Source organism: Coffea eugenioides, chromosome 4 (genome assembly GCF_003713205.1).
Source record: "Coffea eugenioides isolate CCC68of chromosome 4, Ceug_1.0, whole genome shotgun sequence".
NCBI classification, from domain to species: domain Eukaryota; kingdom Viridiplantae; phylum Streptophyta; class Magnoliopsida; order Gentianales; family Rubiaceae; genus Coffea; species Coffea eugenioides.
In genome coordinates this window covers 10,638,865-10,658,962 of record NC_040038.1, presented here as the reverse complement: position 1 = coordinate 10,658,962, position 20,098 = coordinate 10,638,865, and the positions used below count along the sequence as shown (strand labels likewise).

The window sequence follows — 20,098 nt, the reverse complement described above, 5'->3', positions numbered from 1 at the left end:
ACAGAGCGATGGAGCGGGGAAAAAATAAAAAAGAGAAGAAGCCAAGACGGGGGAAAAAGGGGATTTTTTAACATATGGGGCAGGAAAGATTTGGACCTTTACGGGGGGCTAAATTTTGCAGCTGAACGAAACAAAACAGAATCTGTGGTCGAGGAAGAAAGAAAAAGAAGGACAGAAGGAAGATGGAGCCGCTAGAGACGAGCTGGCTCAGCCAGCAGAGAGGCACCTGACGGAGCCAACCTAACGGATGCAGGCAAACAGGGCCAACGAAAGACGGGTCTTACAAGGTGAAACTTGAGTTGAGGGTAAAAGTTGAGGGTAAAACGTGAGCTGCAAAGAAGACCGCACAAGGAGGAAAAGCTTCCGCTTGGTGGAGTTGGTACACAGGAGACTGAGGAAGTGGCAGAGAAGTGATCCACGACCTCAGCCAGCCTCCAACCGAGCAAGAAGAAAGAAAGAAAAGAAGAAAACAGTGCGGGGAAAAAAAAAGGACACCAAACAAACGAATCCCCAGCCGCCACGCGGAGGACGACCACGCCGACGTGGACACCGGGCTTCCGCCCTTAGTCTATATGGTTAATGAATTAAGAACCACCATCTTATTGATCAATTTAACTTTGCGTTGATCATTCATGTCAACAAGAAACCCATTTCTGGTTTCATGCTGCTATATCGGAAAACTGGGTCAGCGACACATAGCTCAGCTCAAAGGTGTTTGTTCCCCATGCTCCAGTACTTGTTGTACCAAATTGGCTTAGTTATTGGTGGATTGGCCAATGCTAATCCGTTTCAAGTACTACGATAATATCCCTTCCGCTACAACTAACTGATTTTTCAATGGGGGCGGGAACACTTATCCGTCCGACTCCATTAAAATCCAGCCCCCTGTCCCAGCAACGGCCACCCCCCCGCCCTCCGACTCCCGGTTATCATTCCTCTAATTCTATTTCTATCCCGCGCTCCTCCACCCCCGTTAAGGCATCGTCTTCTCTAAATTCCCAGGTCCGTGCGTCTATAAATGAATTAGTTAGCATTTCTTCAAACAAAATTTGCAACACTTACGAATGAAATGGGCAGGGAGATTATCGAGGCCCGAAGCCAAAACGGGAATGGGTAGCAGATTGGGTTTCTCAGAACAACGACGTTGTTAGGAGCTTGCCCATTTATGTTGGAGGGCTGTCGCTATTAGCTGTTCTCGTTAATCGTACTATTTCACTTGAAAACTTGGAGTCTACAACAATTTGAATCTTCACGGTTGGCTCGTGAGCATTCTGGTCTTGATCTTCGCTGTCTGTTGTAGTAAACGAGAAAGAAAAGCAAGATATGTGCTTTGCAAACCAAAGTAATAGCTTAAAATTGCATTTACAAGATGCATATCACTTAATCACTCAAAATGGCACCATGGAAATGTTGTGTTTGCTGGTAGGAAGCTCGGCTCAACCAGCACGGACCCGATCTCTTCCTGCCCGCACAGCACCTTCTCAAGAATTTTCTTGGGATCCATTGGCATGAAAAAGATCATGGTTTGGACGCTTGGCACACAAAATGGATTCATTGAGGAGCGGGATAGGACTGATGGAACTGTTCTTTATAGTTTTGCAAAGTTGCAGCTAGCACTTCCTGAATATAACCTTGAATATAGCTACTAAAGATGATTTCCCCAACCTTGTGCCATATATACTGATAGAATAGCACACTAGTCACCTGTTTTGTACAATAAGGAGACTTACTGCAAAATTTACAAGCAAAAAAGGAACAAGCCATTTGCTGAGTATAATAGGAAATGTTGTATTACTGTCCATTGTTTACAGAAAAAGCAAAAACTACTTGCCCTTAGCTTTAACGGATGCTCTAGCCTCAAACTTCACAAACATAACTACAACAAACGGACAGTCGGACTCCAATTTCTGGAACTCAAAGTTATGAGCTAGTAATACACATATTGAGTTGTTTCCTATGCTTCTATGACCTCCTAAAGAAATGCAGTTAAGAACAGAAACAATCACCTAAACCTGACAGTCATACTATACATAAGTTTTGCTATAATTTGTTCTGTGGACTTTGCTAATATGAACTAGAAGCCTAATGAAATCTGTAGGCATAAATACTAAGATGGACGAAGGAGATGCCTACAAGATTCATCAATTGTGATTTGAGGATCTAGTAGTGAGAGAAGATCTCATGTCCACAATGGCAGATTCAGCTGCTCCTAACTTGATTGCCTCTTTGCTTGCTCTTATGAATCTTGATACTGCACCTTTAGTGTATTCATGAGCTTCTCTAACATTCATTTTCTTGCCCATGTCATCTGGGAAGCTACTCAAGAAATGGTCACCATTCAGAACAGCAGCCAATTGCACTACTTCTCCCTGGAACTGAGAGAGTCTTTTATTTTCATCTGCTTTTATGCTTCTCAATGGAAAAACATCAGGAAGGACCTCTGTCATTTGATAAGAGGAAACCTCTTTAGTAATTCCTAGCATGCTTAATTCTAATAGAAAAATGGTAGAAAGGGTGTAAAACTGGGAGTAATTATAAAGTTTACAACTCAAAAGGCATATCAATCTCTCATAGAAGACCACCTTGTTGATCAAAATCTTATCTCCTAATAGCGCTTTATGTATGTTTTTCTAAGCAGTCCCTTTGATTGATCGATAAGCTATCACTTGAAATATAACTTGATTAATATCTTCAGCAGGCATAACTTACCAGGGCAATCAGTTCTTGGGGAGGTCAATTCCCCAACAACCTGTTCAAAAGTGCCTGCCCATGCATCTCTATGCGTCAAGAAGTTGGATGAGAGATTGAAAATCTTCTTCATGGTAGCAGGGACCGAGGAATGCTCGAACTCAGAGTTTGGAGTAGGTCCATTTGGCCTGCTTATTACTGCAAACAGGACAAGCCAATCATCAGCAACTTGCTGAAACAAAAGAGACAATATAAAGAGCAGACCTTTTCTAGTATATTCCTTTTCTGGGATTATGCAAACCAGGTTTGATGCCCAGCTTATATATGCTCAATTGGAAGAAAACTATGACCCGGTAGCTTCATGAAACTGTAGAATATTATAATAGTTCTTACGAATTATATTGGTTAAAAACTTAACATGAGAATAGCAGTCTCTAAAACATTATAGAAATTAAAAAAAAAAACCCCCATTTGAATATGATTGTATGAAGAAATCAATGGAATTTCAATTTTCAGATAGCCATGTGCTCATGTGCCAATGCCACTGCTGCTTACCTACTACAACTGAGATGGGGGAATTAACAAAATTTTGGTAATACAACAAACAACATCTTGCTGTATCCTGACACATAAATATCATAAAGTTCATAACCATTTTAGAAACAGAACTACTCTTTATTCTTTTTCTTCTTCTTTTTTTCCTTCTTCTGATCCATATGTAGACAAAGAATGAAAAAATATTCTCCATATCCATTTCCTTCTATTCCATCAAGCTAAAGAATCAATAAGCCCTGTATGATGGTTGAGTTAAATGTCAGTAATTGTCTGCGAACTCTTAAGTTTTGTTACCATTGGACTTTACCCTTCTCTATTTGTAAATTTGAGATAAAACAACATCATACAGTTCTTTGCGCCAGAAGAGCAAAGAAGCCTTAGAAAATGAAGTGAGTTTTACCAGTTCCTTTCTTGATCCAAGGAGACACCATAATTGTTGGAACACGAACACCAAGTCTGTCAAAGTTGAAGAAATAAGGAGCTGGTCCTGTATTTCCATCAGGATTGGGAACATTAGCATAAGGAGTCTGAACATGATCATAAAAACCACCATGTTCATCATAAGTGATGATGAAAAGAGTTTCATTCCACTGAGGACTTGCTCTCAATGTCTCATAAATCTCTTTCACTAGCTTCTGCCCATTAGCAACATCATGCGATGGATGATCATCATTTCCTGGAAAACCGATTAGATCAAAGTACCTAGGTTCAATCACAGTCAGGCTTGGCAATTTTCCATTTCTTGCATCCCTCTTAAACCTCAGATCATACTGATGCAACTTAAAAATATACTTCAGTTTCCTCAAATTCCTGAAGAATAAAGTAGTTGGAAAACTTTGAAAATATATACCAAAATCCAATCCATTGTCATGAAGCGAATCAAATATAGTCTGTTGAGGGTATCCAGTAGCCAACTGCTTTATCACATGGCTAGTTGAGCCATGAGAAGTAGCAGAGTAAACAAACAGCCTGTTTGGTTGAGTAGGACCAGGAATTGAAGAAAACCATCTATCAAAAACCGCGAATTCCCGAACTAGTGCAGCATAAACTGGCAAATTCTCAGGCTTAAAACCTTTCATAACTGTTGCAGACAGATTCTCCGACATCGTTAGTGCTTGTTCAACAAAGCCAGTCATTGAAGGAATTGAACCAGAACCGAATACCTGTTGCAGCACCTCTTCAAACGAGTGACCAGGGTCCGGATCCACAAATTCAGCATCATCAGAAAAGCAGATCCTTTGAGTATGTTGAGCCTTAGTTGAAACAGGATTACACTCATCCCCTGTTACACCATTGATCAATGGATTGATGTAATCCTTCATCCATCCAATCATATGATCAAAAGATCTGTTCTCCAAGACTAGAACAACAACTGTCTTAATGGGCTGCTGCTGTGCTTGATGAGTGATACGAAAACTTGACAACAGTGCAAGACAAAGCAGCAACAGAGAGGAAAATGCAGGTGCTTTAGGCCCGAATTTTCCCATTCTTGATCTTGAACTTTCAATAACAATGTAAACTAACTCCAACCCAGATTTTTGCCTCCCTCTTAGGATGAGAAATGATGAATTTCTGGATGGAAGAAGTGACTATAGTAATGGAAGAAAATGTGCAAAAAGGAAGCTGAAAAAAAGCAATTAGCAAGGCTGCTCTTTTGTTGTGGGGGAAAAAGAAAAAGTGCAGTAGGAATCTAGCAACGTGTAGAAAAATGTTCCTATACTTAAAACATTGTCATAAATGCCGCTAAATCTAGTGAAAGAAAAGCATCTTGATCGAAGAATGAAGGGAAAAAAGAGCTGAGAAAATAGGAGAGTTCTGTTCTTCCAGTTCTTATCAGTCAAGAGTCACAAGGGTGCAGTTGTGGTGGGAAACTGTAGTGTAGGAAAATGATATCTGAATGTCTGACTCACATCGCTTTCGATGAGAGGAAGTTAAATGCGGGGCGACGTGTGCAATCCAGCCGCAGTTTTGGCGGAATCTGCTTTCATTCATCAGATTTTGGGTCTTTTTGTTTATCTTTTGGGTTAATCACAGCTAATCCCCTTAAAGTATACCTCGTTTCTCACTTTACCCCCTACCATTCTTTTGTCTTACTTTATCCCCCATTAGACAAAATTATCCCTCTATTATTCTAAACTCTTATTTTTCTCTTTTATTTTTTTTTCCTTTCCCCTTTTGTGCTCTTTTATTTTCTTTGCCTCTTTCTTCTTTCTTTAATTCTTCCTCTTTCCCATAAAAATCTTCATTTTAATGATTGAAATTAAAAAAGAGAAATTGCAGAGATCTATCTTCTTCTTAAATGATTAAAAAATATTCAAATCACTTTCCTAAAATACAATTTTTTTAGCCTTTCAATTCTTTTAATTTTGGTTTTTCCTCTTTCCTTTCTACTTTCTCATTTTATTCTCAAGAAAATATTATAAGATGAAATTGAGACCTGATTAATAATCATCAATTGAAATTTGTGACACGTGGCATCATACAAAAAATCAAAATTAGTTTTTGATACCTTTTAAATTTTCACTCAGAAATGCAATTACAAACTCAAAATAAAAATTTTCATTGACATGGAGTTTTCTATTGGAATGGATGAAAGAGCGAAGAAAGAGAAAAAGAAATAAAAAAGAGGAAAAAAGATAAATGAAAAATCAAAATAATGGAAGGGTAATTTTGTCCTATAGGGGGTTAAATGAGCAAAATTAAAGGTTAAGGAGTAAAGTGATAAATGAGATATACCTTAAGGAGATTAATTGTAATTAACCCTTATCTTTTTCACGGGATAGTTAAGTATTTTCGCTAATGTTTTTCAAGAACAATGTCGGTGGAAAATTGCAAAACTCCCAAACAGTCCTTCGAAATTGGAAAATGGACCGATTTGTCTCAATTTTACAGTTTTGCTCCAATAATTTTGTTGGGAAATATTTGTCTTCAATTTCAGTACCACAGTTTTGTATGCCTTAGCAAGTTTCACAAACTGTGCAAGAAATTATTAGCTCACATATTCTGTTTGCTACTTGGTTGTGAGGAAAAATGTTATTTTACTTATGTTATAAACATGTTTTTTAATCAATATTTTATCTTTCTAACGACTGATTTATTTCACATAAATCACATTATAAAAGTGCTATAGCAATTATTGCAAATAATAAGTCAAATAATATCCTGTCCAAACACATTCATTAGTTCTTTACCTGTAGGGAAAAATATGAAAGTGATGAAGAGTTAATTTCTTTTATTTTTTATATTCTTGGATATTGCCGCATTTTGTGTCTTGCAAATACACACAAGAATTTTAATAACTATCATTAAATTCACTAATTACTTACTTTCTTTTAAAATTTTATAGGTAATCAAATATACATGGAAAAGTAACCTTCACTTCAAAATTACATATACGTATCACATGATATATTAGCATTTTCCAAATGTTCCCTTAGTATTTTCATGACAATCTTTACAATACAAAACACAAGAAGCCAGCTCTTTCTAATTTAGGCTTAGTTTGGGAGTTTAGGATAGAAAAGAAAAGAAGGGAAAACTTAAATTATGAGAGAAAAGAAGAGAAGAGATCGTTATGTTGTTTGAGAGTTTTGAGAATTAGTGGAATGATTTTGGATATAGAAGTCATTAAATATTTGTTCAAGACCTTTTTAAGGACAAAATAAGCATTTAAAAAAAAACTTGACAAGCTTCCTCAAACTTTCTTCCCATTTCCTTTCAATTTTGGAGGAAAAATTTTAGCTACTATTCATCCCCTTAAATCTTTCCATTTTTTTTCTTTTCTTTCCTACTAAAAACTAACAAATGAAGGAAAACTTAACTTTCTCTTCTTTCTCTTTCTTTTCTGTCCAAATCCTCCACTCCCAAACAAAGTCTTAAGCAAGAAACTGGACGTTAAATTGGCCATTGAAAGATGTGTTAGCACAAAAAGAATATAAGAAATTATTTAACTTATTTGTTTCTTTGTTGTTTGTTGTCGTCTATAAACAAATATATGGTTTTGTTCCCCCCTTTAGCTCGACCGTTGTTTAGTTCATTTAGAAAAGAAACAAAAGAAAAGTTCTATATAACTCGCAATAATAGTAAGAAATTTAAGTATTAACAGGTGGTTTGAATTATTTGTTTTCTCCCTCTCTTATTTCTCTTGCCCTCTTGAGTCTTCATTTTTCTTTATGAGCTTTGTCATTCTGAAATCTAAAAGAGTTTATTATGGTAAGTTAAATTCTTATTTCTACCTTTAAAAACCATACGAAGTTTTCAGGTTTCTTTGAATAGTTTATTATTTACACAAATTTAGTTGCTTGCATCAGAAATATATTTTTTAATAATTTTTTTATTTTGCATGCATCATATCCAAAAATTCCTATAGTTTTTCTCAAAAAAAATTTCTCAAATAATCTCTTATCTAAATGCACTTGTTTCTACTTTCTTTCTTACACATTTTCCTTGTCTCCTCCAATGCATCTTTTTTTTTTCCTTTCTTTCAAAAGATTTCAACTTTATTTCTTATGCATTCTTCTTGTCTCCTTGAATGCATCTTTTTTTCCTTTTTAAAATGATTAACAGTTACTTCTCACTTACCTCCTTTATGACTCGGACCTGTATTTATCAATTAAACTGCATTTTATTGTCAATAATAAGTAAATATTTCCATGTTAAATGCCAATGAAAAATGTGTTATGACGACTTGTTTGGATTGTAAGTTATTTGAAATATTTTTACTGTAGCACTTTTTGTGATGTGATGTATGTTAGATAAAAAGGTAATTGGGAAGGTAAAAAGGTGTATTGGAAATTGTAATGATGATGTAAGCAAATATATTTGGGGAAATAAAGGTCAATCCAAACAAACCAATATTATAAGCTAAAGAAGCAACCACCTACTCTCTAAAGTAGTTGGCCATTAAAAAAGTCTTTAAACTCTATTTGAGTGTAGGTTAAGAGATTAAATTCTCTTGATTACACTTTAAAAATCCAGACTTTCCTGAAATTTCGTTTGAGAAAAAAAAAAGTAAGCTAAAGAAACCCTCTTTAGTGTTTCTTTGCGTTGTTATGGGATACTTTCATCTTTTTTTTTTTTTTTCGAAACGTTAGTTAACTTGCATTGAACTATAATAAGAGTTTACACTTCGAGCACAGGCCGAGAAGCTGTACAACATGTGTTTAAGATTTCGTCCATGTGGTGAAATGATTGTGTCCCCTGCGGTCTCCGGGGAAATAATAACAACAACAACAAAGAATCAATGAGTTTGTTTGGACAACAAGAATTTGGAATAAAAATTTCAGATTTTGTTTTGCTTGTATCATACACACAATTTCCAATCACCTTTTTATCTCACATACATCACATCACAAAAAGTGCTACAATAACTAGATCAAATAAATCATCCAAATAAATTCTTTTCCAAACAAACTCAATAATTTTGTTTTTTTTACGGCTTTCCACGTATAAAAAACAAGGATTTGGCTTAATTGCAGTCACTCCTCTTAACTTTTCAAACTTTTCCAATAGTGAGATTCTCACATGTAAAATTATCACTCACTCAACAATCTCTAAAGTACAACTCAACAATCTCTAAAGTACAAGATCTATATACTTTCTACAACGGAATTTACACTTGAAAGTTGAGAAACTCAAATCACACAAAATCTGTGGACCTTATGTCTTGAAATTTACACTTGAAAGTTGAGAAACTTGAATCGCTTAACTCCGTATGCCCCAGTGCAACACACATTTATCGACGTAAAGTCTCCCAGCGCACATTATAAAAAATATCAACTATGATCTTTTGTCAACTTTAATTTAAAGAATTACACAAATCCTCATCTCTTTAGAACCCAATTCAACACTTAAATTTAATGAATTCAAATCGTTTGATAACAAAAAATCGAACATCTGAATTAATTAAGTGCACTGAATTTTCTAGGCAAAATTTGCTTTCAAAATTAAGTGATAAGGTTCCGTTTGATAAAATTGAATCTGAATTCTGAAATCTAAATATTGAAACAATTAATTTACTAAATTTTAAGCACTGAAAAAAATATATAAATGTCTGAATTTTAATGTTAAATACATTTATACTGTTTGATATACATTTATAACTGAATGCTTAATAAGTTAAATTTGACAATTTTGCCCTTATATCTTTTCATCAAAAAAGAAATAGAACCTATGATTTAATTAGGTTAAAATTTTTAGGTATGAAAATGACAATATTTATTTTTAAATCAAATTAATATAAAAGATGAAATATATTATATAAGGAGTATGGAGAAAATATAAAAGTCATTAAAAAGGGAGAAAAAAGAAATAAAAAATCATTAGATAGAAAATATAAAGTTGTTTTATTATATAAGAATTTTGAATATAATTAACAAATAAAGGTAGATTTGGTAGATAAGATAAGACAGTTGAAGTAATTCTATTAATTCTTATCAGAATTAAGCATTAAGTTAGGATTCTTGTGCTGAAAAAAATACACATAACTTCAGCACTGCTTAACAAGTTCAGCAGATAGATTTTCATTTATCAAATACTCAAAACATCTGAAGGTCTGAAAAAGTTAAATTTCAGCACTTTTTAATGTTATCAAACAGATTTTAAGTCATTCATTTATCATTGAATGTGATTTGCACTCAAATGTATTAGATTTAATACTTAACAATTTAATAACTTAATGGATTCACATTTCAAACTTTAGTTTTATCAAACGCACCCTAAGCCCAATCATTTAAACTTGAACAAAATAATGTGACATAAATATAGAAAAATTAAAAGTTAATAAGAGGGTAGAGACAATGAGAAAGGAAAAACAGTTTACATAATAAATCTCAACTTTAAAGTGTGAAGACAAAAAGAAAAAACAGTTTACGACAACAAAGAAAGGGGAAAAAAAAAGAGAAAAGATAAAAGAAGAAATGTGACAGTTAAGTCTATTGGTCCAGCACACTCTAAACACTTCATGCCAAAAACCCACTATGTATCAGCATTCTAATCCCAATTTAGGCTGACAAAACCCTAAATAATGTACGTTCACATTCTCCCCAGTCGTCCGCCATTTCCAGCTCCGGCTCCGGCGTGATCCTCCCCTTCTCCGCCGGCCTCACCGTCTGCCCCGCCCTCATCCCCAATCAGCTCTTTCTTTCTTTCTTTGTCAGGTACATCTTTCATATACACGGACTCCTCTGCCTCGTGTTCTTCTTCATTTTTAGTACTTGTGTTTTATTTCCATTTTTGAGTTGCGTACTTTTGTGGCTTTTTTCAAGTGGTTGTCTGCAGAAATTTCAGCGTTGGAAAGGGTGGATTATAATGGAAATGTGCCTGATGATGGGATGAATAAAGGAAGGACCGGTTTAGATTTCTTTGTGTACTTTTATTAATGGGCTTAATTTATTATTACGCCGGTGTGTGTCAAGTGTTGTGTGTTTTTGGCTTTAGTCGGATACTGTGATAAATTTGTGATGGAAATGTAGGTTGTTAAATTCGATAATTTAATGAAACAGCATTTTAATTGTATCAATTCCCAAATTGGCAATCGTGTTCCCCTTTTGTGTCCTTTTTCTCAATCACAAGAAGGTAGCGAAGTAAACAATCTAGAAAAACAGACAGAGCCTTTTGGCTTTTAGTATATTGAACTTCTTTATGACCAGGGATAGCAAACTCTGTAACAAGGCATCAGTTTACAGTTTGCAAATTTTGTGCTTGATTATCAGCGGTATTATGTATTTAATAAAAAATCCACTGTTTTTCCAGCCCTAGATTTACATTGTGGCTCGCTGCCTTTCTTTTTCTCACCAAATATATATGGTGCATTTCTATTTAGGTCCTGGATGCACTTGGTTGTCCCTTGCAATCTTATTAGAACCTTCCAGCAATGAAACCAATAGCAAATGGGGTTCCTAGAGCCCAGAGGCAGAAAGGCTTTCAGAGTGAGGGGCCTAATTGGGTCCTTATTGCAGGCGGTGCTTTGCTAAGTACATTATCAATTAGGTTGGGTTACAAGCTGAAACAGGTGCTTGACATGAAGCCACCGGACAATACCAGCAACAGCTTGAAAGGTTATATGACATATGAATAAGCTTCACTTTTCCTTTTCATATTTCTTCATGGTGTTGTCTTGAAGAGTTGTTTGACAATTCAGGGAGTGGAAAATTTACAGGGAGAAAGAAATCAGGGAGCTGCGGTTTGCATTCAAATGCATATTCTTTTCATCAAGATGGGAATGCTTGCTGCAATTGCCTTTCTGGTCTGGCATTTCTCTAGCCTTAATTCCCCTTCAGCTGGAAGTTATTTTCCTTTTTTAGAACAAATATCCATTCAGATTTTTGGTATATAGGTTATTGCTCCAGCTGAACATGGTTGTTGCTTGATGCACACTTTGGTAGGGCATGCAATCGGTGCTGTTTCATACTTGTGGGGGTATCCTTATAACTATGTCCGAGAAATAAGATGCATTTGCTTGTTTTGCACAATTTTCATAGAATTGACACTTCAAAGATGAAAAACGGTTTTTTTTGGGTCTTTTTGTCTTTTAAATTTCTCCTGAATATTGATTGTCCGGTATATGTTTACCTCCACCTTCTTTTAAGTTTATATTGGTCTTGCTGCTGTTCTTCGTGGAGTGGTTGCTTCACATCTTAGATTCTCGTCTTTCTGGTATTATAAGGAATATCTCCTCAAAATTTTTTTTATGTAGTTCCACGAAAACTTAAAGACCTTTTTGCTGATTCTGGATGTATTAAGGATTTTATTTATGTCCCTATATAATTCCATTGTTTATTTCTTGTAATTTCTGGTAATTGATTAATGAACAGGATCTGTGAATGTGATGGAGATCAAACAGCAGCGCAATGGCCAAGTTCTGTCAGAACCTGAAATGGCATTACCTCTTGTTAAAGTTTCTTCTTCTGAGTTCAGCAAAGAGAATGGGGTAATCTGGGCATCATCTCCTGACCGCCTTGAGCTTCCTCAGAAACCATTCCACCATTCTAACAGTTCTGATTCACCTTGCGTCTCTGAAGCTGGTTCTGACATTTTCAGTAATCGAGAGGTGATTCAGAAGCTGAGGCAACAGCTGAAGAGACGGGATGACATGATAATAGAGATGCAAGATCAGATTGTAGAACTGCAGAATTCCCTCGGCACTCAGCTAGCACACTCTACCCAGCTGCAAGCACTGCTAGATGCTGCAAACAGAGATCTGTTTGACTCAGAGAGAGAAATACAGAGGTTGAGGAAAGTAATTGCAGATCATTGTGTGGGACAAGACAATTGTGGTGATAAGCCTACCTCTGCACCTGTTTGGCCTGCTGAACTAAGGAATGGCCATTTGAACGAGTATTCCGAAGTTGAGGGACATTTGGATTCGTTGGAGAAAGACAGAAACAGTGACAAAATTGAAATGCTGCGAAGGGAAGTTAATGAGTTGAGGGAAGTTATAGATGGAAAAGACTACCTTTTGCAGAACTATAAGGAGCAGAAGTCTGAGCTCTCCATAAAAATCAAGGAATTGCAGCAAAGATTGGATTCTCAGCTCCCAAATATTTTGTAGTGTGGCTGCTCTCTGTGTATTCTTCTTTGGCTTCTAACTTATGTTTTCTTGGTCTAAATCGCTTGAAAATCCCAAGTTTTGGTAAAGCGTCATTTCTTTTTTCATTTTTCGGTCGATAAGCAGCAGTTCTTGTGTGGTTCGTGTGTATATGATCTCAAGTTGAGAGTAGAGAGTTTTAGTTGAAGTTGGGAAACCGTTAGCGTAGTTGTTTTCAATTGAAGCTTCACTTTGTATTTGGCAGTATCAAAATGTCCATTCTGCATTCTGAATTCTCAAGGCATGAAAGTGATCCAATTCCACTTTAGTAGCTGATGGATTTCCATTTCAAGCTTGAGATTTCACAATATATTATGGTATTTTGTTACAATTCCATATGCAAATGCTGTTTTAACTGACAAGTTGATGTTCATAAATTTATAGGAATTTCTTGTATCGCTTTCTTTCGAGTTACATGGATAATGGGTAATTTCCCAGCCAAGTAACTTACTGAATCTATTTACTCGTGCACATTATTGCTAGTTGGACACTTGAATCATCCTAAGATTGCAACTCACATACTATGTAGCTAATAACGGGCGATCGACGTTTCTTGCAATGCGCGCTAAAATAATGGGTGATTGATATTCTCAATCTCTAAATGATTCAATTGAATGGATATTTTCTTGCGCAAACCATCAAGAAGTCCTCCCACAATGTTGTAAAAACTCTTTAGCATAGAAGGCAATTTTTGACAATTCAAAGAAGTTTTAACAAAGTAAATAATTATATACTCCTTGTAACTTAAATGTTTCTAATATGTCAACATTCAATTAACTTGTGAGACATAAATGTTATAGTAATTTAGATCCTTTGCCCATAATTTTTTTTTATCTAGGATCTATAATGTTTGGGATCTCAATTTAACTATTAGCTATTAGATTAAAATCTCTTTGAACTTTGCCCGTATTACTTCTTTTAGGGTTAATTTCACTTTGTCCCCCCAAACTTTGGACGATTATCCACTTCAGTTCCTAAACTTCAAAATGGGACACTTAAATCCCTAAACTTATAAATACCTCCCAATTAAGGAAAATTGTTGACAAAATCCTGAATGCCGTTGGTGGTCGAAGTGTCCCATTTTATAAGTTTAGGGATTTAAGTGTCCCATTTTATAAGTTTAGGGACTTAAGTGTCTCAATTTATAAGTTTTAGGGACCTAAGTGTCCCATTTTGAAATTTAGGGATTGAAGTGGATAATCGTCCAAAGTTTGGGGGAACAAAGTGGAATTAACCCTTCTTTTTATAATATACAAGTCCTAATAGGCTGTAATAAATATTTTTTACTAAAATTTTATGTCCTGGGAAGAAACTTATTTTATATTTAAGGACCAATTGAACGCATAAAAAACATACATTTTCAAACAAAAGTGTAAAAGAAGACCTTATTCAACCATATATTAAGTGCAATATTTGTTTTTTTATACTTATTTGCTCTTAAAGTTAAATCTGATGTAAACTATAAATATGAAAAAATAGGGGAGGTAAGTGTAATTCAAGCCTTTTCTTTCTCTTCCCCTTCAAATTTTAGTCCTACTAGGCACTAGCCAGCATCTTTCGGTTGCCCTCTCCACAAGCATACAGGCTCTGAACTCCAACATCAAAAAGAAGAATAAGAACCCAAAAGAAACCCCAAAAATAAAAAAAAGGAAGAAGAAGAAGATGGAAAATCAAGAGGGCAAGCAGCAACCCCACCTGATTCTCGCCAACAAACTCTTCTTGCTTACTCACCCAGATGTCGACGACATCGAGAAAGTTCGCCTCCGGGATGAAGTTTACAACGCCGTCGTTTCAGATGGTAAATTTGGCTTCTGAGTAATTTAGATATATACACTTTTTTTGATTGGTTTATATTTTTCAGTTAAATTAGGTGTTTTGTGTTTATATGTCTTGGGTTTTGTTTGTTAAGGAGTATTAATTTGATTTATGGTGGGATTGTATTCAGATATGGCGCCGTTGTACGAAACCCTAGTTGCAAATGGGGTTTTGAATTTGGATCAAAAGGTGCTGGATTCGATGCGTGCTAAGATTGACGAGGAACTCAAGCAGCTTGATGAAAAGTAAATTTCAGATTCTCATTAGACTAATTTATTTTTTCAATTTTACTAGCTTTCCGAATTTTTTTGGCATTGTTAGTGTAGGTTTTATTGAATAATTGGACCGTTTAGTATCAGAGGTCTGCGGTCTGTTTATTAGTTTAGTGGATTTGGGGAACGGAGAATAGCTTATGATTTCCAAGTCCTGAAAGATTACGTTTTGTAACGTCATTTCTGTATGTTTCTGTAGACTAGCTGCTTGAGTTCGGCAATTTTTTAAGCTGATGTCTTAGTTTTGCTGTAAGGCTCGGTAAAATGCTGCCTTAGTGCACGTATATTTGTATTGCTTAACCTGCTTTTTGAATGTAGTTGTTATGCAACTTCCGGTTTAACTTTTTAGTGTTTGCCTTAAATGTTTTGTAGGTGTCAGGCATTCCGACTAGATACAATAGGATGAATATTATTGATAATTAGTTTCATTCTGGCGAAGAGTAGGTTTAATTGGTTTTAGACGTTAATTCTGAAACATTGCAGTGCCGGTTCTTATGCTGTCACATGTAAGGTTCAACTCAAATGAGAGGTGAAGGTGCTTCTTTTGTTGATTTGTTTATTGATTCTTAGTACGTTAAAAAGGTGTGTGAAAAGAAGACAGTCCTGGTTTGCTTGCTCTCCATCAAATGAGTATTGAAAACTGTCTTTTGATGATATGGTATGGAAAGATGGCTTTTGAACTGGTGGCCTCTAGTGTTATGATATTAAATGCACATGAAACTCCAAACATGTAGGAATGTCAAAAGAAGCTACGTCTTCTTATGTTGATCCTCCCTCAATATAGATGATACAAGTTTGTGCACACAATTACAAACAAATTAGAGTGAACTGTGTGATTTGTTATCTCAATTTCTAGTTGCATATAATTTTTTTTTTTAAAAAAATTGGGTTAGCTTATGCAGATGAAAATGTAAAACTGGCAATTAGATATCAGTCATACATTTGAATGATGAACCATAGGATTTTGGCATCTCTTATTTGTCAAAATGGACTAGAGAGTCTGCCCCGTTTTATGCACTATTCCTGTCACCCCTTTTTGGCAATTCTTTATACCTTTTAATTTTTTCCCTTGTTCCTACTCTTTTGTGTTAGAATTTTCCTTAAAAAAGTAGAAATTAAGAACTACTACTCATAAGGCTTAAATATCGACCTGACTTGTGAAGTATTAGATGTCGCTATGTAATCCTTGTTAGATATTACATGCTATGTAGCCCTCATGTCCTTCAATTGCTGTTTTTAGTGGTAATTGTGTATAAAAAATCTCCCTTCAGGCAGTCAATCTGATACTTATGCGCTGGTTCTTGTTACTAGGACTAAAATTTGTAGCTGATGGTTATTCCAATATGTCATTGTGACAAGAGTGTGCCTAGTGATATATATTTTGCTGTTTGTCCTTTTTCCTCATTTCCTTAGCTTTTGGTGTATAGGTGCACAAATTCTTCATTATGAGGTCTTTCCGTGAAGTGGCATGAGTAGATTTTATTCCTGCTTATATAGCTCCATATGCTATTTTTGTGTGGCACTTCTTTAGTCTTTATTCATCTACTTTCTAGGATTGCTGATGCAGAGGAGAACTTGGGAGAAAGTGAAGTTAGAGAAGCTCATTTGGCTAAATCTTTGTTTTACATCCGAATTAGTGATAAGGTAGACGAGTGAACTTTTTTCCATCATTGCACCTCCATATCCCTCCTCATGATTTAACCATTTTTTTGGATATTTGCTTCACAATGAATCCAGGAGAAGGCACTTGAGCAGCTCAAAGTCACAGAAAGTAAAACAGTTGCAGTTGGCCAAAAGATGGACCTAGTTTTTCACACACTGCAGATTGGTTTCTTCTATATGGACTTTGATCTCATATCAAAGAGTATTGATAAAGCAAAGAAGTAAAGGATATTTATATATTGATCTTCAATAATATATACACACTTATATTATAGCTATGTGTGCTCCAGTTTTCCTTAATATTTGCTCTTGACTTGTGGCTTGCAGCTTGTTTGAAGAAGGAGGTGACTGGGAAAGAAAGAACAGGTTGAAGGTGTATGAGGGCTTGTTCTGCATGTCAACACGTAACTTCAAGAAAGCAGCAAATCTTTTTCTCGATTCCATTTCAACTTTTACGACTTACGAACTTTTTACCTATGACACCTTCATATTTTACACTGTCCTTACAAGCATCATATCACTAGACAGAGTTTCCCTGAAACAGAAGGTATTCATTTTTTTTAAGATGATTCTGGTTCAATTGTAGATCAAATAAGCAAATCATATTTTCATTCCTGTCTAACCACATCCCCTTGATGACATTCTAATACTTTTCATCTTTTTCTGGAAGATGATAAAAGGGATGAAGTAGAACTTATGGTGCCTGTGCTGTTTGTGGCAGGTTGTTGATGCCCCAGAGATCTTGGCAGTTATTGGGAAAATCCCATTTTTGTCAGAGTTTTTGAACTCACTTTATGATTGTCAATATAAATCATTTTTCTCTGCTTTTGGTAAGTATAAATGCTGTTTAATTTATGTCACTATCTTACAAACATATTTATGAAATACCTCATTCTCGATAGAAAAGAGGACCTTTAAGGGCATAGGCTCTTGAACATATAATGTCAAATCCAGCCTTCCCTCCTTCCCCAGACTGACGTGTGCTGCAGATTGGACTTGGGTTGTTCTTAGGGACTGGCTCCACGCTGCTTAAATATGTGACAAATTAATATGCTATATGTTTGTTCAGATTTGAGCTAGCTACTACTTTTCTAGATTAAGGATTTTTTAAAATTCTTCTCTTTTTCTTTAATTTTCTATGAAGTAGTAATTGTTAAATAATCTGATATAGTTATCTGCTTCAGTGTTTCTGCTATTCACACAAACCACCGTCTCCTCTGTTGAACTATCACAGTTTGGACCAATGTTTTGTCACTTATTTACAGTTTGTCTTATTCAATGTATTCAAATGACTTTCAGCTGGCTTAACTGAGTATATTAAATTGGACCGGTACTTGTACCCACACTTCCGGTATTACATGAGGGAGGTTAGAAGTGTGGTTTATTCACAATTCCTCGAGTCCTACAAGAGTGTTACCATTGAAGCTATGGCAAAAGCATTTGGGGTGACTGTGGATTTCATTGACTTGTAAGTTTGTCATGTATCTTGATCCTATGAGCTCTTACCTGTAACTTCAAATTACTGCCATTATACAAATAAATTGATGTTTGGGTATTTAATTCTTCTGCAGGGAGCTGTCCCGCTTTATTGCCGCTGGAAAGCTACACTGCAAGATCGATAAAGTAGCAGGTGTGCTAGAAACTAATCGTCCGGATGCAAAGAATGCCCTCTACCAGGCAACCATCAAGCAGGGAGATTTCTTGTTGAATCGTATTCAGAAGCTCTCTCGTGTCATTGATCTATGAGTTATGTAACTGTTGTTTTGCTTTGGGTGATGACATGGCAATTCGAGGAATTATGCCTTGAAGTTCTTGACTAGTCATCTGATGTATTTCTAGCGGGATGTCCTCAGTTCTTTCCCTGGAACTTGGTGGACTATTTCAGATCATTACTGAGTCTTAAAAAAATTATAACCTTTATGCAATCTTTGGACGGATCTGCTTGTGCCTTCTTTTACTATTGTGTTAAAATCGAGTAGACAACGGAGAATGTTCGCGTCATTTGAAATTTCAGATCGATGGTTAATTCGTGCCTCAGTGATTTTAATTCTTAGCAAATGTGTAACTGGATGTAACGATCTTCTTTCTTTGTAACCTCTGAGGCAGAACCCCTCGATCATTTATTGTTCAATTTTTAGCTACTTGTTCCTTCCTGTGGTTGTCTAAGTTGAAAAGAATACACTTCCGGGTGGGTATCAACCACCCCCCAACACCCCCCCTCCCCCCCAAAAAAAAACTGTTTCTCCCTCTCTATGTAGAGATGGGGAAGAGAATCCAGAACTGCAAGGCAAGATAACCAATGGATCGGTTCGGTATTTGTCACTAGTTATGCAAAATCGTTAAGCAGCATTCATAGCAGGAGCAGGTATCCTGCTATTTTCATTGCTGTACGGCCTTCAGTAAATGTGCTTTGAGGCGTGGATAGACAGTTTGTTTTCCTTTTCCAGGTTAAAGCAGTTGCTGCACAGTTTAATATCAGCTGAAATTAGGTTTGGTCCTGATTTTATATATAATTAATTGTTCGGAGGCTGGAGAGACTCTCATAATAATAATAATAATGCGCAAGTAATTTGTATTATGACGACATCAAAATTATGTCCAATCCAAGTCAATTATGTCGAACCCAAAGATTAAACCCCGAAAGTGATTAAAATCATTCCGAAAGGACAATGGCATTATGATCAACTCTCTTTTTTGGACCCAACATCCTGTCAAATGCAGCATCTAAATTATGTTAAAGCGCTCGCTACCTTCCAGTAATCATTTGTAAAGTTGCTTTTTCCTCTTTTTTTTTTTTTTTTTTTCCGACAAGGTGATTTCCAAACTAATGAACTGAGTCTACGACACATGCATACCTGTCAAGATAGAGACATAATCGGAGCTTTGTTTCCCGATCTAGCTTCTATGCTAAAGTCAGTTATGCAAGGGATTAGGAGTAAAAGCGGTACTAGTTGGACAAGTTATAAGCACGAGAGAAACTAAGCCAAAATCCTCTCTCCCCTCTCAAATGGAGGGGAGTATTTATAGTGAGGAAATCGACAAGAGGAATGATGGAACCTACTCCTCGTTATCTACAAGGAGTGAGCCTAGGGCAGTGGTATCAGAGATAGGTCTGGGTATGACAGTGGTAGCAGTCATATCAACTTGTCTGACACTTGTTAACTTTTGCCTGTAAGTACCAGATACCGAATAACCAAATGGATCCAACTGACCGAGGTGAAATCACCTTAGGAGGACGAAGACATGGGGAATGACCTCGATCAAACACATGTTGGGTTGTGTCACCTCGGCTGGAGCATCCACACCCAGCTTGCCATATTCAGTGGGATTGGAGTAGGCCTGTGTTTTAAAACTCGGACAGGACCGACCGGTTCGATCGAACTGGGAACCGGCCAAGTGTCCGGTTCGAGTTATGCTAAAAAATCGGGTAAGCAAAAATCCGGTTTTGACCGGGAAAACCGGATTTTTCGGTTCAATCAGCATTTAAAAAAAAAACTCAAACTTTTTAAATATTATGTTT

At 36.0% G+C, this 20,098-nt stretch overlaps 3 protein-coding genes across 6 annotated transcripts; 2 read left to right on the top strand and 1 right to left on the bottom strand.

Moving 5' to 3' along the window:
* Positions 1-1,737: 1,737 nt before the first annotated feature.
* Positions 1,738-5,100, bottom strand: LOC113769463 (non-specific phospholipase C6-like). Its single transcript, XM_027313913.1, has 3 exons — positions 3,644-5,100; positions 2,710-2,886; positions 1,738-2,440 (listed from the first exon to the last, which is right to left on the bottom strand). The coding sequence occupies exons 1-3, from the start codon at positions 4,728-4,730 to the stop codon at positions 2,142-2,144; spliced, it is 1,563 nt and encodes a 520-aa protein (XP_027169714.1). The 5' UTR covers positions 4,731-5,100; the 3' UTR covers positions 1,738-2,141.
* Positions 5,101-10,194: 5,094 nt separating this feature from the next.
* LOC113769580 lies at positions 10,195-13,163 on the top strand. Of its 4 annotated transcripts, XM_027314069.1 has the most exons (5): positions 10,195-10,400; positions 10,509-10,593; positions 11,066-11,300; positions 11,384-11,488; positions 12,057-13,163. In XM_027314069.1, the coding sequence occupies exons 3-5, from the start codon at positions 11,117-11,119 to the stop codon at positions 12,791-12,793; spliced, it is 1,026 nt and encodes a 341-aa protein (XP_027169870.1). In that variant the 5' UTR covers positions 10,195-10,400; positions 10,509-10,593; positions 11,066-11,116; the 3' UTR covers positions 12,794-13,163. The 4 variants fall into 4 exon arrangements, with proteins under 4 accessions (XP_027169870.1, XP_027169871.1, XP_027169868.1 ...); XM_027314070.1 differs by lacking the exon at positions 10,509-10,593 and having other exon boundaries at positions 11,402-11,488; XM_027314067.1 differs by lacking the exon at positions 10,509-10,593.
* Positions 13,164-14,389: 1,226 nt separating this feature from the next.
* Positions 14,390-18,731, top strand: LOC113768005 (26S proteasome non-ATPase regulatory subunit 6 homolog). The gene is made up of 8 exons (XM_027312216.1): positions 14,390-14,627; positions 14,775-14,889; positions 16,470-16,560; positions 16,654-16,799; positions 16,906-17,125; positions 17,300-17,408; positions 17,878-18,046; positions 18,150-18,731. Exons 1-8 carry the CDS (start codon positions 14,492-14,494, stop codon positions 18,322-18,324), a joined length of 1,161 nt encoding a protein of 386 aa, XP_027168017.1. The 5' UTR covers positions 14,390-14,491; the 3' UTR covers positions 18,325-18,731.
* The last annotated feature ends 1,367 nt before the right edge of the window (positions 18,732-20,098 follow it).